Source organism: Oryzias latipes, chromosome 7, assembly GCF_002234675.1.
Source record: "Oryzias latipes chromosome 7, ASM223467v1".
In the NCBI taxonomy this organism is placed as follows: Eukaryota; Metazoa; Chordata; class Actinopteri; order Beloniformes; family Adrianichthyidae; genus Oryzias; species Oryzias latipes.
Genome location: NC_019865.2, coordinates 29578413 through 29591031, shown reverse-complemented (window position 1 = coordinate 29591031; position 12619 = coordinate 29578413). Strand labels below are relative to the sequence as shown.

At 46.7% G+C, this 12619-nt stretch overlaps 2 protein-coding genes and 1 long non-coding RNA gene across 9 annotated transcripts in view; 1 reads left to right on the top strand and 2 right to left on the bottom strand.

Moving 5' to 3' along the window:
* Positions 1–3104: 3104 nt before the first annotated feature.
* On the bottom strand, positions 3105–6020 carry ppdpf (pancreatic progenitor cell differentiation and proliferation factor). Of its 2 annotated transcripts, none has more exons than XM_004086318.3 (5): positions 5810–6020; positions 4255–4337; positions 3829–3909; positions 3625–3718; positions 3105–3536 (listed from the first exon to the last, which is right to left on the bottom strand). In XM_004086318.3, the coding sequence occupies exons 2-5, from the start codon at positions 4307–4309 to the stop codon at positions 3428–3430; spliced, it is 339 nt and encodes a 112-aa protein (XP_004086366.1). In that variant the 5' UTR covers positions 4310–4337; positions 5810–6020; the 3' UTR covers positions 3105–3427. The 2 variants fall into 2 exon arrangements, with proteins under 2 accessions (XP_004086366.1, XP_011471245.1); XM_011472943.3 differs by having other exon boundaries at positions 5823–5973.
* LOC105353661 lies at positions 5984–10210 on the top strand. The gene is made up of 2 exons (XR_908382.3): positions 5984–6096; positions 9645–10210. It is a non-coding gene; the product is annotated as an uncharacterized LOC105353661 (long non-coding RNA).
* The window catches only part of tpd52l2 (tumor protein D52 like 2), a 21685-nt gene continuing 19066 nt past the window's right edge, over positions 10001–12619 (bottom strand). For all 6 annotated transcript variants that reach the window (XM_023957011.1, XM_023957012.1, XM_023957013.1 and 3 more), the window contains one exon: positions 10001–11860. In XM_023957011.1, coding sequence (XP_023812779.1) covers positions 11774–11860 — 87 coding nt within the window. In that variant the 3' untranslated portion in view covers positions 10001–11773. The remainder of the gene's footprint in view (positions 11861–12619) is intronic.

The following is a 12619-nucleotide window of genomic DNA, read 5'->3' as shown; positions in this document are numbered from 1 at the left end:
GTAGGGAGAACATGTCAATGGAAGGGGGGGGTCATCTAAAGACAGCACAAGGGTTAAGAGGAGTGCATTGTTTTCAGACCCATAGAAAAGGAAGTGTTCATCATTTTTCTTTTTGAAGTCCAACTTTCCAAGCCTCAAATCCTTTGGCTGATTGAAAGTTCTCATGTAAGGACCTTTCTGTTCAGTTCAGCCTTCAACATCATGAAGAGAAAATGATCGGAAATGCCTCCTTTGAGGTGTAATGTCATAAAGTACATAAAAATGTATTTTGTTTAATGTTCAAATATTTAAATATCCCAGGGCATAACAATCACTGTGTGTGAGATGAACGTGCTAAAGCGGCACCTTTTAATGTCTTTAATGAGGGCTTTTTAAAATGCAGCAAAATAAAAACATTCCTGTGAAAGAGTTTTGCTTTTTTTCTATGATAACACGAAGAACCTGCACAAGAACAAACCAAATGTCTGTGTGGTGCAATAACGGTACAAGTGGACACTGATGGAGACAGCCTCCTCCTTTTTATCGTTTAGCCCCTCTCAAAGAATGAGGGGTAAAACGGGGGCCACACATAAACCCATCCATTCCCTAATAAGCAGGCCCTCCAGGTCAAATAAAGTCAAAGTAAAATTTACGGCCTCAAGGGAAGTTCTTCCTGTTAGCGTTTGTGAGGAAGCTACTGCATACATTTAAAAAAAAGGGTTTCCCTTCAGGAGAAAACGCAAAAACAACTGAAACTGGATTTTCTCTTTCCCTGACCTATTTTTTCACAGCACTGTGTTTCAGTAGAGAAACCTGCCACAACCTGTTCTTTGCTCCGTTTCCTCACATATTTACACAATTGAACTGTTAGAGGCACCTCAGGCTGAAACTTTGGCCTGAGTCCAGAGGGTTTCGGCCCTGGTTAATCCTGCAGGACTGCAGAGCCTGTTTGGACTGAGCCAGACTTACACAACTGCAGTGCAGCAGGAACCAAAAGCTGCATTGCCACTGTTTACTTTGTTCCTAAAATACTCTGGACTCAAAGCAGAGCCGCTCCCTGGCAAACAAAGGCAGTCTGGTCCGTCCCTGAACCGTGGTGTTTGTGCAGCAGGAAAGACGCTTTTCCTGAAAACACATAACTGAACTGAAGGTCTTTACAGACTTGAATGACAGGTTTTAGCAAGTCGTTGCAGACGTCACAGACTGTCTTCTGAGATGCAGCTTAGGGTTCTAGACTGGAAAACTCTCAGGTTCTGATGGAGAGCAGAAAGCGGTCTGGACTTCCTGGCCCATCCTGCACAGCTCCACTGCTAAGCTGTAGAAGGCGCCTCGCCCCAAAGATGATGGCTGAAGGGAACCGTTGAGGCGTCGGTCTTTGACATCCATGTTCAAGCGCTCGCTCCAAACAGCAGAACGGCAGGATGAAGTGGCAGCAGGGAGTGGAGCACGCGTGTCCCTGGAGCAGAAACTGAAGCACGCAAAGTGTGATGTTTGAATTTAAAAGGCATGAAGCGCCCTTCTCCATTACTATAGAGCTTTTTCAAAAACGACAGTTCTGTACATGATTTTAAAAAGGGAAAAATCCAAAAAGGAAAGGGGGCTGATGAAAGGTCAACGGAGAGCAGGAGCTGCTGGGTTTGCGGCGGGGCTTGTGCAGTGGTAGGGCGGTCGACACATGATCGTAATATTGTAGGTTCGATTCCCGCCTTGCACGCCCATGTGTCGAAGTGCCCTTGGGCAAGACACAGAAACCCACCTTGCGTCTGGTGGGAGGTTGGCGCCAGTGTTCGGCAGCGGAGCCGCCATCAGTGTGTGAATGTGTGTGTGACTGGGACTGTAAAAGAGGGTAGAAAGCGCTAGATAAGTATACGCCATTTACCATCTAAAATACACCGTACCAACTTCCAGGAGACGTCTGAAACCAAACCAACGGATTTGCCGCCACCTGGTCACGTTAGCCCTTGTGCCATCTGGTGGGGTCCAGATGACCCCACCCTTACATTGACATGTTCTTCCTACCATGACAAAGGTGGAAAGATTTCTTGTAATCCATGGACACCAGTGAAGATCACAAATCATTGAAGAAAAAAGGTTCAGAGCACTGTCTAGTCCAGGGGTCGGGAACCTTTTTGGCCGATAGAGCCATAAACGCTACATATTTTTATGTAATTTCGAAAGAGCCATACAATAATGTAGTGTCTCTTTCCCACACTGAGGCACGGAGACTTAACCTCTCTTAAGGTTCTTTATTCTTGTTATTGCAGACCGCAACAAACGGCGTACAATTAATTCAGTAACTCCTCAATCTCTCCCGCCGAGACGAGAGCGCTTTTCCCAACTTTATATTCGCTCACTGCCGCGTCAGCCCTCCTATGACCCTTATTCGGCCCATAGCTGAACTCCATTGGTCCAAACTACCCAACAACAGGCTGAGCGACAGAACTGAGGGCCAATCAGAACTCTGCTTGATGCGTTTAATGAACTCCAGAACTTATAACGCGGCCCAACAGCCAAGTTAAACTCAGTCCGCGACAATATGTTTAAAACTAAATATTCAAATGAATGTGTGCATTTGATATTATTTCAACATTTTTAAAGTACAATAAGTCTGTGGATTCTTTTTAATAACATTGTTATGCTGTTGCTAATAAATGATGAGTATTTCTCGTGGTAGTTCTGCTGGTGGTCTAGTCTGGTTGATACGTGGTGAGTTTCTGCTTCATGCAGGCGTTGAGACTTTAAACGTGATCGTAGGTCTGAATGTTCTGTAGATGTGAGACAGACTGATCACATGCAGACGTGGAGCCAAACTCACACTCACACGCCGCAGTGAGTGACGGGCAGCGGGTTTTACGATTTTACAATCCCTGCGCGGTTCACCTCACTGGCCGAAAAATAAGATGAGGGTTTGTTGAAACAGACTCCAACAATATGGAGAAGTTTTCCTTCCTGAGGCGTTTAAGTTCAGATTGGTTCCAGGCCAAGGAACGGAGCTCCGTTTCTTCACGCGTCCGGGTTCAGGGGGACGCCGCGTGGATCCACGTCCGTGTTCTTGATCCCTGAGGATTGGGAGTTCTAGACGATCCGCTTCCAAACAAAGATCATCACAAAGCAGAGAAAGCGGCTTTGGGCTGCAGATCTACTTTATTGCATTTACAAAGGACAGGAAAAGGACAGCGGGCGCAGAAGGCATGTGAGTGAGCATCACAGCATCACAGACAACAGTACAAATGGTAGAAAGATTTTTTTTCCTCTTTTTTTTTGGTCATCAATAAAAAACAGAATAAGAAACAAAGGCAGCCTTCACTAAAATTAACATGTAAGTTAATGTGAGGGAAAAGTAAAAAAAACAAAAAACACAAAAGTTGGCAAACGGGTTAGCCCCCCCGTCACCTAGCGTTGGTCGTCGGTTCAACTCCCCAGTGCAGCGTGGGCCAGAAAGAGAAGATCAAGACGAAGCAGGGCTTCCTGCGTCGCTGCTCTCGCTCGCCTGCCTTTGCACCATCTCCCTGGCGACGCAGGTGAGCTGGCCACCCGCTGCACCCAAAACCCCCACCCTGCAGACACAAGCAGTAGAGAGCATGCCGTTACACCCACGGTTCTGCAGTGGAGCCCAGAACATTTGCTGGAGGCGGCGGTGCTTACTTCTGCTGCGCCTCCTCCGTCAGCGTCGTCATCCCCGGCTGCTTCCCGAAGAAGAAGCTGGACCACCAGTGACCAGAGTCCTGCTTCGGGAGGCCTGAGGACAGGTTGTGTGTGTTTATAAAGTGAACAGAAAGACACCCGTCCCTTTAACGGTCCGTGGTCATTATATAAAAGGCCGTGTTGGGGCCAGAGGAAGGCGCTGACCTGGATGGTGAGGGATGACCTCGCCACTGTACTCCGAACTGCCGCAAGAGCTGCTGCTGCTGGAGGTGGAGCCGATGCGCCCTGCAAAGAGGCAGAGACTCAGAGGCCGTAGACGCTGATCCACATTTCTCTGTCAACAACCGCACAATCCCACTTTGTCGCTACACGTGAATTTGAGATGATCTGGAGATCCGTCAATGCCGTACGCCATTCTGCTACTGAAGCAGCGAGAGATTCACCAGACCAGGTCAGTTGTGTTGATCTGAAACTGTTACATTCTCACATACATTGGAAACCTTTAAACTCCGTGTATTGTGACCACAGCCACCGTGTTAATGCTGAAGATTCAAAGATTATTCATTCATTGATCCAAAAAGGGAGAAATGAGACGACCGGTGTGGGTGGAGGTGAGGAGGGAACACTCACTTCGGTAGTAGTCAGTGGTCGCCACGAGAGAGCCGCCGGCTGGAATAGCTGCCATTCTTCAGTTGTTGGTTACTTTATGAATCCTGAGGGAGGAAAGCTCAGATGACAAACAGACTTCACGTCCACCACATCTGTACACCGCTGCAGTGTGAAGGGGTCTCCACTACATGACGTGCTGCACTGCAGCCTCAGTTTATGGCCCAACATTCGCTAAAATCCCAACTGAACAACGTCTGGGTGGATATCAGCACCACAAGTCCGGGCCCCTCGTCTCTGGGACAAGCAGGCCCAAAAATGTGATGCTCGTTCTGAAACGTTGCTTAGCAACAGCAGAACCACCGAAGTAAACGTGCTTCATCATCCGTAGAATACAGAAGCGGGGGCTTTCCTTACTCCACCTTCAGTGACGCATGTTCACCCCTTCGAAATAAAAGCCCCTCCTGGCAGGAGCAGAACTCCTCATTCATTCAACAAAAAAGAATCTAAACACAATCAGCCTACAAACACATACTTTACCATGGCCTTTGTGTTAAACAGACATCCTATTTTTTCAGATTATAAATTCGTTGTTTGTGTGTGCGTCTGTGTGTTCCAGGTGCATCTGGTGCTGTGTGCCTGATCAGCAGAAACCCGTGAATGCGGCTCCATTCAGAGCTACACAGACAGTGGGTCTGACCAGACTAAAGAGGGGGCTTCAGTCCACAGCTGACTGCTCAAAAAGAGCCGAAAACAATTCATCTATAGTGTTTGGAAACCAAGCCGGCAGAGTAAACATTAGAGGATGGTCATGAGTGAGGCTTCAATAAACCTTTGGAGGAATCCAATCATGTCTGAACCAACACGACTGTTGCATTAATACTGGAGGGGGATGTCCATGGAGCACGTATAGCTTCCACTATACTGCAATGTGTGCAGATGACGTCATGATGGACGATAAACAGTCCCACCCAGCCTGTTCCGTGACCTACATTTCTGTTGAGATCTGCCACTGTGTCTCAGGAACACAGGTCAGTGAACAAACCAAATCAAAATTAAACCTAATAACAAGGGGGCATCTCCCGATGTGTAGCAGGAAAAATGCAGAAAAAACAGCATCGTCCGTGTTTACGGAGGCCCAGAGAACAGGCAGCGCGTGCGCGCCCACGTTTACGGGCCCGCGCGCACCCACTTCTTTCCGTTGTTGACACGTTGTTATTGTACACCTCTATCACTTGTTCCTATTGTTGCGACAGAGAATGAGCAATTGCTGAGAAAGCAATGGCGTAACCGTGACGGTTATGTGTGTCACTCACTCACTCTCTCCAGAGGTCGAGTGTGCGCGTGAGCGTCACCCCCCACCAGCCCTGATGTGGACTGGTGTGCTGGGGCGTGGGGGGCGTTTTGAAATCTAAAAAGCAGCATCGATCCGCGTTTTAACAACAGAAAAAAAAAAAAAACATTTTTACGCATTTCTGTGACAGCAGCTAGTTAGCTAGCTAGCGCCGTTAGCCCCTTACCGAGGAGGAGGAGGGCCACCATTTTGTTTTTGGCCGAAAAACAGCAGCGGGAAACTCACCGGCTTTACTGACCGAGACGAGCTTGATGTTCGGGAGCACTCGATTCAACTCAGTGGGCGAGGCTTGGGGAGGAACCGCTAGGCGACGGGGCCCATTTGAAAAGAAGTTTTGGGTTAAGTTGACCCTCCAAGGTCTGAAGCGGGGTAGTCACTGCTCATGGATGAAGCGGCGGACGCCTCTCGCTGACTTTATAGGGAGAAACGGTGACGTAGCACACAGGGGCGGAGCCACCACATTTTCTGCCACCACGGGAGTCTGGAAGTCCTCACGCGGTCAACAAACTCAGGTGAATAATGGATGAAAACTTCATTAACAAACATAAGAAATAAATTAAAATAAAATAATTTTTTTACATTAAGAGTTCAGCTTAAAATTTTTCTTTTTTTTCTTTTCACTATCTGTAAAGGAAAAATATGAATTAAAATTTTTACTCGTGTGACCTCAGCATTGCTCATCTTCTGACCTAAGAATAAAGAAAAACGTTTTGTCAACGAATGTCAAATCGTTTCAATGCTCTGTTTTGTTAGTCACTGTCCATCAGAGCCCTTTAACGCACATAAACGGCCATTGTTTACATTGTGTGGTTTATCCAGCAGCTGCTAGTTTTTTAGGTGATAAATAATGGACCATCTGCTTTACAAAATTCTGGTTGTGTTCAGATTCCACACCACAAAGCCCATGACAGATGGTCTACTTCAGTGTTTTTCAACCAGTGTGCTGGGAAATTGCCCTCATTCACTGATCTAAAAACATTTTCCATCTCCAGGATATCAGCTCTGTGCTCATCCAAACAGGCCCTGATAAAACACAGAATAGTTAGGAATATAAAATTATTAATTTTTTTTGTGTTTATTTGATTCTATCAAAGACATTTTGATAAGAATGACGGTATCGCGATTTAGCTGCAACTAAAGCTGTTTGCGGAAAAGTCCCGCCCCTTTAACTGTCTCCACCAATCATTCTTGAAGGCTTAATCACATGTCATCAGTCTGACCAATCAGAAGTGTTTAAATTCTTAACTTCCTTGTTCCAATTTAGCTCAAAAAGTCGCTAAGTTCTAACATAAATACCAGCTAAAGCTCGTCTTTAGCGGTGTAGCTTTCCACAGAATCCGGTGTCAGACCGTGGAACAAGTGAACAAAACCATGAAGCTCAGAGACACTAGACACAAATTTTATTTCTAAGGCGCCTTTCTGGCCACTCAAGGTCGCCGCACAGCATGTATACAGTATAAAAATACAATAGACAGTTAAAACAACAACAACAATTTAAATACATACACAATTAAATAAAATGTATATAAAAACATGAAAAGGTTACTGTTACAGTGAATAGGCTTTGGAAAAGGTGAGTTTTTAGCTTTGATTTGAAATGTGGGAGTGTGTGGAGGTCAGTGTTGTGGAGGTCAGGGGGGAGTGAGTTCCAAAGCTGGGGAGCAGAGCAACTGAATGCCCGGCTCCCCATGGTGACAAGACGGGCGGAAGGGACAGAAAACTGGATAGAGGAAGAGGAGCGGAGGGAGCGAGCAGGTATGGCGATACGAAGGAGGTCAGAGAGATATGGAGGTGCTAGGTTGTGAAAGACTTTGAATGTGTAGAGCAAGACTTTGTATTGAATGCGGTATGGGATGGGTAGCCAGTGAAGCTGTTGAAGGATAGGTGTGATGTGGTTGATGGATGGAGTGCGTGTGATGATATGAGCAGCTGAATTCTGAACCATTTGAAGTTTATGGAGGGTTTTTTGTGGGAGACCAAATAGAAGAGAGTTACAATAGTCCAGGCGGCAAGTAACAAGACTTTTTTCAAGTACAGCAGTGGACTGAGGAGTGAGGGAGGGCCGGAGACGTTGGATGTTGCGTAGGTGGAAGTAGGCTGATCTGGTGACGCTGTTTATGTGAGAAGTGAAAGAGAGACTACTGTCGAGGATGACACCCAAACTCTTTACCTGAGGGGAGGGAGAGATGATGGAGCCGTCAATGGAAAGAGAGAAATGGTTGGTCTTGCTCAGGGTGGATTTGGTGCCTATCAGAAGAAGTTCAGTTTTATTACTATTGAGTTTTAAAAAGTTTGAGGTGAACCAGGATTTGACTTCATTGATGCAGTCAATCAGCGCTAATGGAGGCAGTGTGGAGTTGGGTGGGCTGGAAAGATAGAGCTGAGTGTCATCCGCATAGCAATGAAAATGGATTTGGTGTTTTTGGAAAATACGACCAAGCGGGAGAAGGTAGATAATAAAGAGGAGTGGACCGAGGACAGAACCCTGAGGGACACCAGTTGTGATGGGGACAGAATGAGAAGTGAAAGATTTCAGTTGGATAAACTGAGTCCGGTCAGACAGGTAGGAATGGAACCAGGAGAGGACGGTGCCAGAGATGCCAATGGAAGAGAGTCTGTTCAGGAGGATGGAATGAGAAATGGTGTCAAAAGCTGAACTGAGATCAAGCAAAAGGAGGATGGATAATAAACCACAGTCGGCAGAGAGGAGAAGGTCATTAGTGATTTTTAGTAGAGCAGTTTCAGTACTATGAAGGGGACGGAAGGCAGATTGGAAAAGTTCATGCAGATGATTGGAGGACAGATGAGCATGAAGCTGAGCAGATACTGTTTTCTCAAGAATGTTTGAAATGAATGGCAGGTTGGAAATAGGATGGTAATTATTGAGGTCTGTGGGATCTGAACCCACTGAATGATGCATTGAGTTAAAGTGACAGAGCATCAGCGCACAATGAGTCGTCCTTGTTAAACATCTTGAAACCATAACGAACACACATCAAACAGTTTTAGAATTTTCTAACTTAACTTTTATTTCATCTTTTAGAAAAAAACAGCTGCCACTTCCTGCTTTTTCTGCCACAGTCATCAAAAAATGCACGTGACATTGCGGGGGGGGGGGGGGGGGGGGGCTGTCGATCACTACAGACTATGAGTTTCTGCTTCTTTTTTTTTTTTGGATTCTGGTGTGCCGCGGGATTTTTGTCAATATGCAAGTGCATTCTTTTTGGAGCATTTTAACCTTCATATAAAGTGTGCCGTGGCACAAAAAAGGTTGAAAAACACTGGTCTACTTCATCACGGAAACCGCTGGTAAACTGCTCCCTCTACTGGCAAAATTAAGGAACTGCAGACTTCCACTGGTCATTTTCAACTTCAGTTTGCTAAAACATCTTGAACGGCAAACATCTACCCAATATGTAAACATTTAAAGATCCTTTTAAGGTAAAGTTAGCTATTTTATGTGTGAAGTTTTTAGTTTTTGTTTTGAATGAGGGATACTTCCTTATTCTGAGTTAATCTGCTTCAGTAGCAGCCAGGTCCCATGATCTTCAAGTGGGAGAACTTGCAAAACCACAGGGTGTTCAAGTACTTAAACGCCTCACTGTCTGCAAGTGGATGCATAAGAATAGAGCAGAGCAGAGCGCTTGTTGGCCGATGACTGTAGCTTCCACCTTATTTTTCCAACTGCATTGTTTTCGTTGGCTCCTGTCATCATTTTTTGAGTACGTAAATCCTTGAAATACTCAGAAATGCAGTTTTAGTCTTAATTTTCTTTACACTTTTCCTCCATCATAAGAAAAATGGTACAAGAACATGTTAAAAACACCACAAACCATATTTCCACCAGACTGAGTCTAAAGTAGAACTTGGTCAAATTAAAACATTCGATATTGTCAGTAAAATAAATCCAAACTGTATGAGAATGTTTGACACAAACTGACATTTCTGAATGGGTGAGTTTCTTAGTGAAATGAGTGCAGAGCTGTCAGAGCTCAGCTTGCATTGAAGCCTCCAGCTGATCTGACCTGTGGTCTCCTGTGCCCCTCGTCTTCCTCTCCAGGACCTGAAGACTCTGCAGGGGTGAGGCGTTCATCCAGACCCGCGTCCCACATCACACCGGCAGAAGCATGACAGACGGCTGCATTCATGCTGGCTTTCTGCTCTTCATCTCAACACCAGATTCTTTTGGTCTGAAGGCTGCACCAATGAAAAACTGTCCAAATCTTGATCTTTCCAGAACTTTGCTGTGTGAAGGTGCATCTCAGCTCACCATCCTCACCTTTGCTCCTGCATAGAAAACTAAGCAGAGCTCCAGGAGCATGAAAGTTTTCCACCATCCTCTCATTTCTGCAGCTTCCTCTGTTAAGGAGGTTTCTCTGAGGCTGATATTAAATGCAAGAAAACCAAAAGAGTTTCATTTAAAGGAATGCTTTTATTGATATCCAAACATTTACAACAAAAATGCTTTCTAAGTGATTTAGCACAATCCTCTGATCCCTTTGAGCAGTCTGCAGGTGGCGTCTGACTGCATGAACTGCTTCATCCCTGTGAGGCTGCTGAGGAGCTGCAGCCTCATCTTTCAGTTGAAAAACTCTCCGGTCATCTCCACTCGGTCAAAAAAAAAAACCTTCCTCGCTACAGGAGACGGCCTCCGATGAAGACAGTTATTCTTTTAAACATGCTTCTCTTCTTGACCATGAAGAAATGAGATCAGAGTAAGAACCTGTAACAGATTTGGCAACTTAAAGTGATGGCCTGACACATATGGCACACTGTCCATAGCCTTCAGAGGAAAAGCCTTCGGAGAGCAGAAACGATCAAAGCAAACACCCAACAGGAAAATGCAGTGGCTGCAGGAAACCTCTTCCTTTCAGATCTGTTAACAATCCAGTTTTTGTGGAGATAGTTCCTCTGAGGTGCACCTTCACTGAGAAAACGTGAGAGTTCGCTCTGATTGGACGGTTGTCCAAACAGCTGCTGGGCCCAAATGCTAAAGAGACAGACCTAAATGCAGCGGGTGGAGTCAAAGTCTGCAGCATTTAACGGAAAAGAGCAGTTAGTGTGAACCTTTAGGGGAAAAGTGAATGGATTCTGGTTGGAGATGAAGGGGTTTAGTGTTTCCGGGCCTCGGCGGTTGACGGTCCAGCAGGTTTGGCTGCAGCAGCGTGTTAGTTAGAGCACAAGTGCATGGTCAATCGAAGCGGCCCTCTCAAACGAGCAGAGCGTTCAGAAACAGCAGGGAGGGGGGAGTAAGGCGACAGGAGGGCAGACATTCAGTGTGCACGGCCACAGGCGAATGAGGAGCCGACGGTGGGCGGAGACAAAGCTGCGAGCGTGAACGGGAGCAGGCTGAGGCTGGATGAGCAGGTTTCCTGATGCTGAGTGTTCCTGAGGCCTCCTGACATGTGGGAGGAGCTCCAAGCAAAGTGACCCGCCTGTTGTGTGTTTGGGTTTGTCCAGCCTCAGCCTGCCTTCCTGACCCCCCCCCCCCTCCCCCTCCCAACAGCCTGTCACTACCATTTGGCTGTCACACCGTCTATTGATAAAAATGACGTAAAAACATTTTGTAAAGCAGTGTAAAATAGTTTGTATTATAAAATGGTTTCGTTTTCTTGTCTTTACATCCGTGGGAACTTTGGGTTGTAGACGTGTAGCAGGTGGACATGTGACGAGGGGATCTCAAACCGCTAACATCTGCAGCTTTAAGTGAGGCTCACACTGTGGAGGTGTGTGTGTGGGGGGGGGTGAGTGTGCAGGGACAGAAGCGTGGACAGGATGGCGAGTGTAATCAGGAAGAGAAGCCAACGGGCAGCGAAGCAGCGAGACCCAACAAACCCTCCCCGAGCTCAGGCTGCTGGAACAAAACCCGTCCGCCGCCCCCCGCTCGCTAAGACGACCCAAAGGCCGACGCCTTCAACCAAAACATCTCAGTTAGAATCTGAGGACTGACAGAAGAGTGAGCATCTCATGGCAGACGTGGTGATGACGTGCATTCATTTCAGTTCAAACAGTGAGGAAACATTTTCAAAGCGGGGAGGCAGAATGCCGGAGGTTTCTGCCGCTGCTGGGGTGGATGAGCGGCGGAGAGCTGCTGGGCTGGAGGGCTGGAGGTCAGGGCAGGCGGAGCGTTGAGAGGCGATTCCAGTACAGTCTAAGGTCAGGAGGAGGATGGCAGCGAGGAGGAGGCACTCAAAAAGGTGGGTTGTCCTGAGCAGAGGGGGGGTCAGAGGGCGAGCCGGCGGCATCTCCGTTTCCTCTGGGGCCCACGACCTTAGTCTGAGAGAGCAAACAGACACAGGTCACTATGTGGTCCTCCACAGCGGTTCCCAGTCCTCTACCTGCTGACCTCATGACCTCTCCAGTGAACGGTCCTGCATAAACACATCTGGCTGGCTTAAACATCTGCCATTGGAAGTGGTTGATGAGCTAAATCTGCTTGTTTGAGGGGAGAAGCTTACGTCTTAGTCACAGCTGTCTGTCTGTATGGGCCACGTGGAAATATTCAGGTCGTAGACCGCTCCACGAACCCATAGAGCTAAAACGTTCTGGTATATTTTTACGGGCATGCTTTGGCGAACACTGAAACGACACCCCAGGGGTGAAGTAGGCCAGATTCAGGGAGTCTTTTTCATTTTGAGTGAGTGTGACGTCACCCATAGAAAAAGACCTACTCCACCCAAATGAAGTCACGCCGCCGTATTGGACCACAGAGACAACGTCAGTAAGCAGTGATTGGTCAGAGACGGTCTTAGCCAAGGTTTCTATGGCAACCACTCTCGCCAGTCAGGAGCGAGCTTGTTGGAAGTCCACGCCCCCACCACTTAAAAGCAGGTTTGGGAGAATCTGTCAAACGTTTTGAACGTTCGATATGAGCCGACATTCTTCTATTGAGGCATCTGATTGGTCAGCTTATAACTTAAAGTACAGAAAAAATGTTATAAATAATGAGGATCATCAAGAACGTGTTTAAAACGTAGCTGTTTATTTCTCTATAGACGTCTGTGAGATTTTGGCTTCATGGAACCAGCAGATACT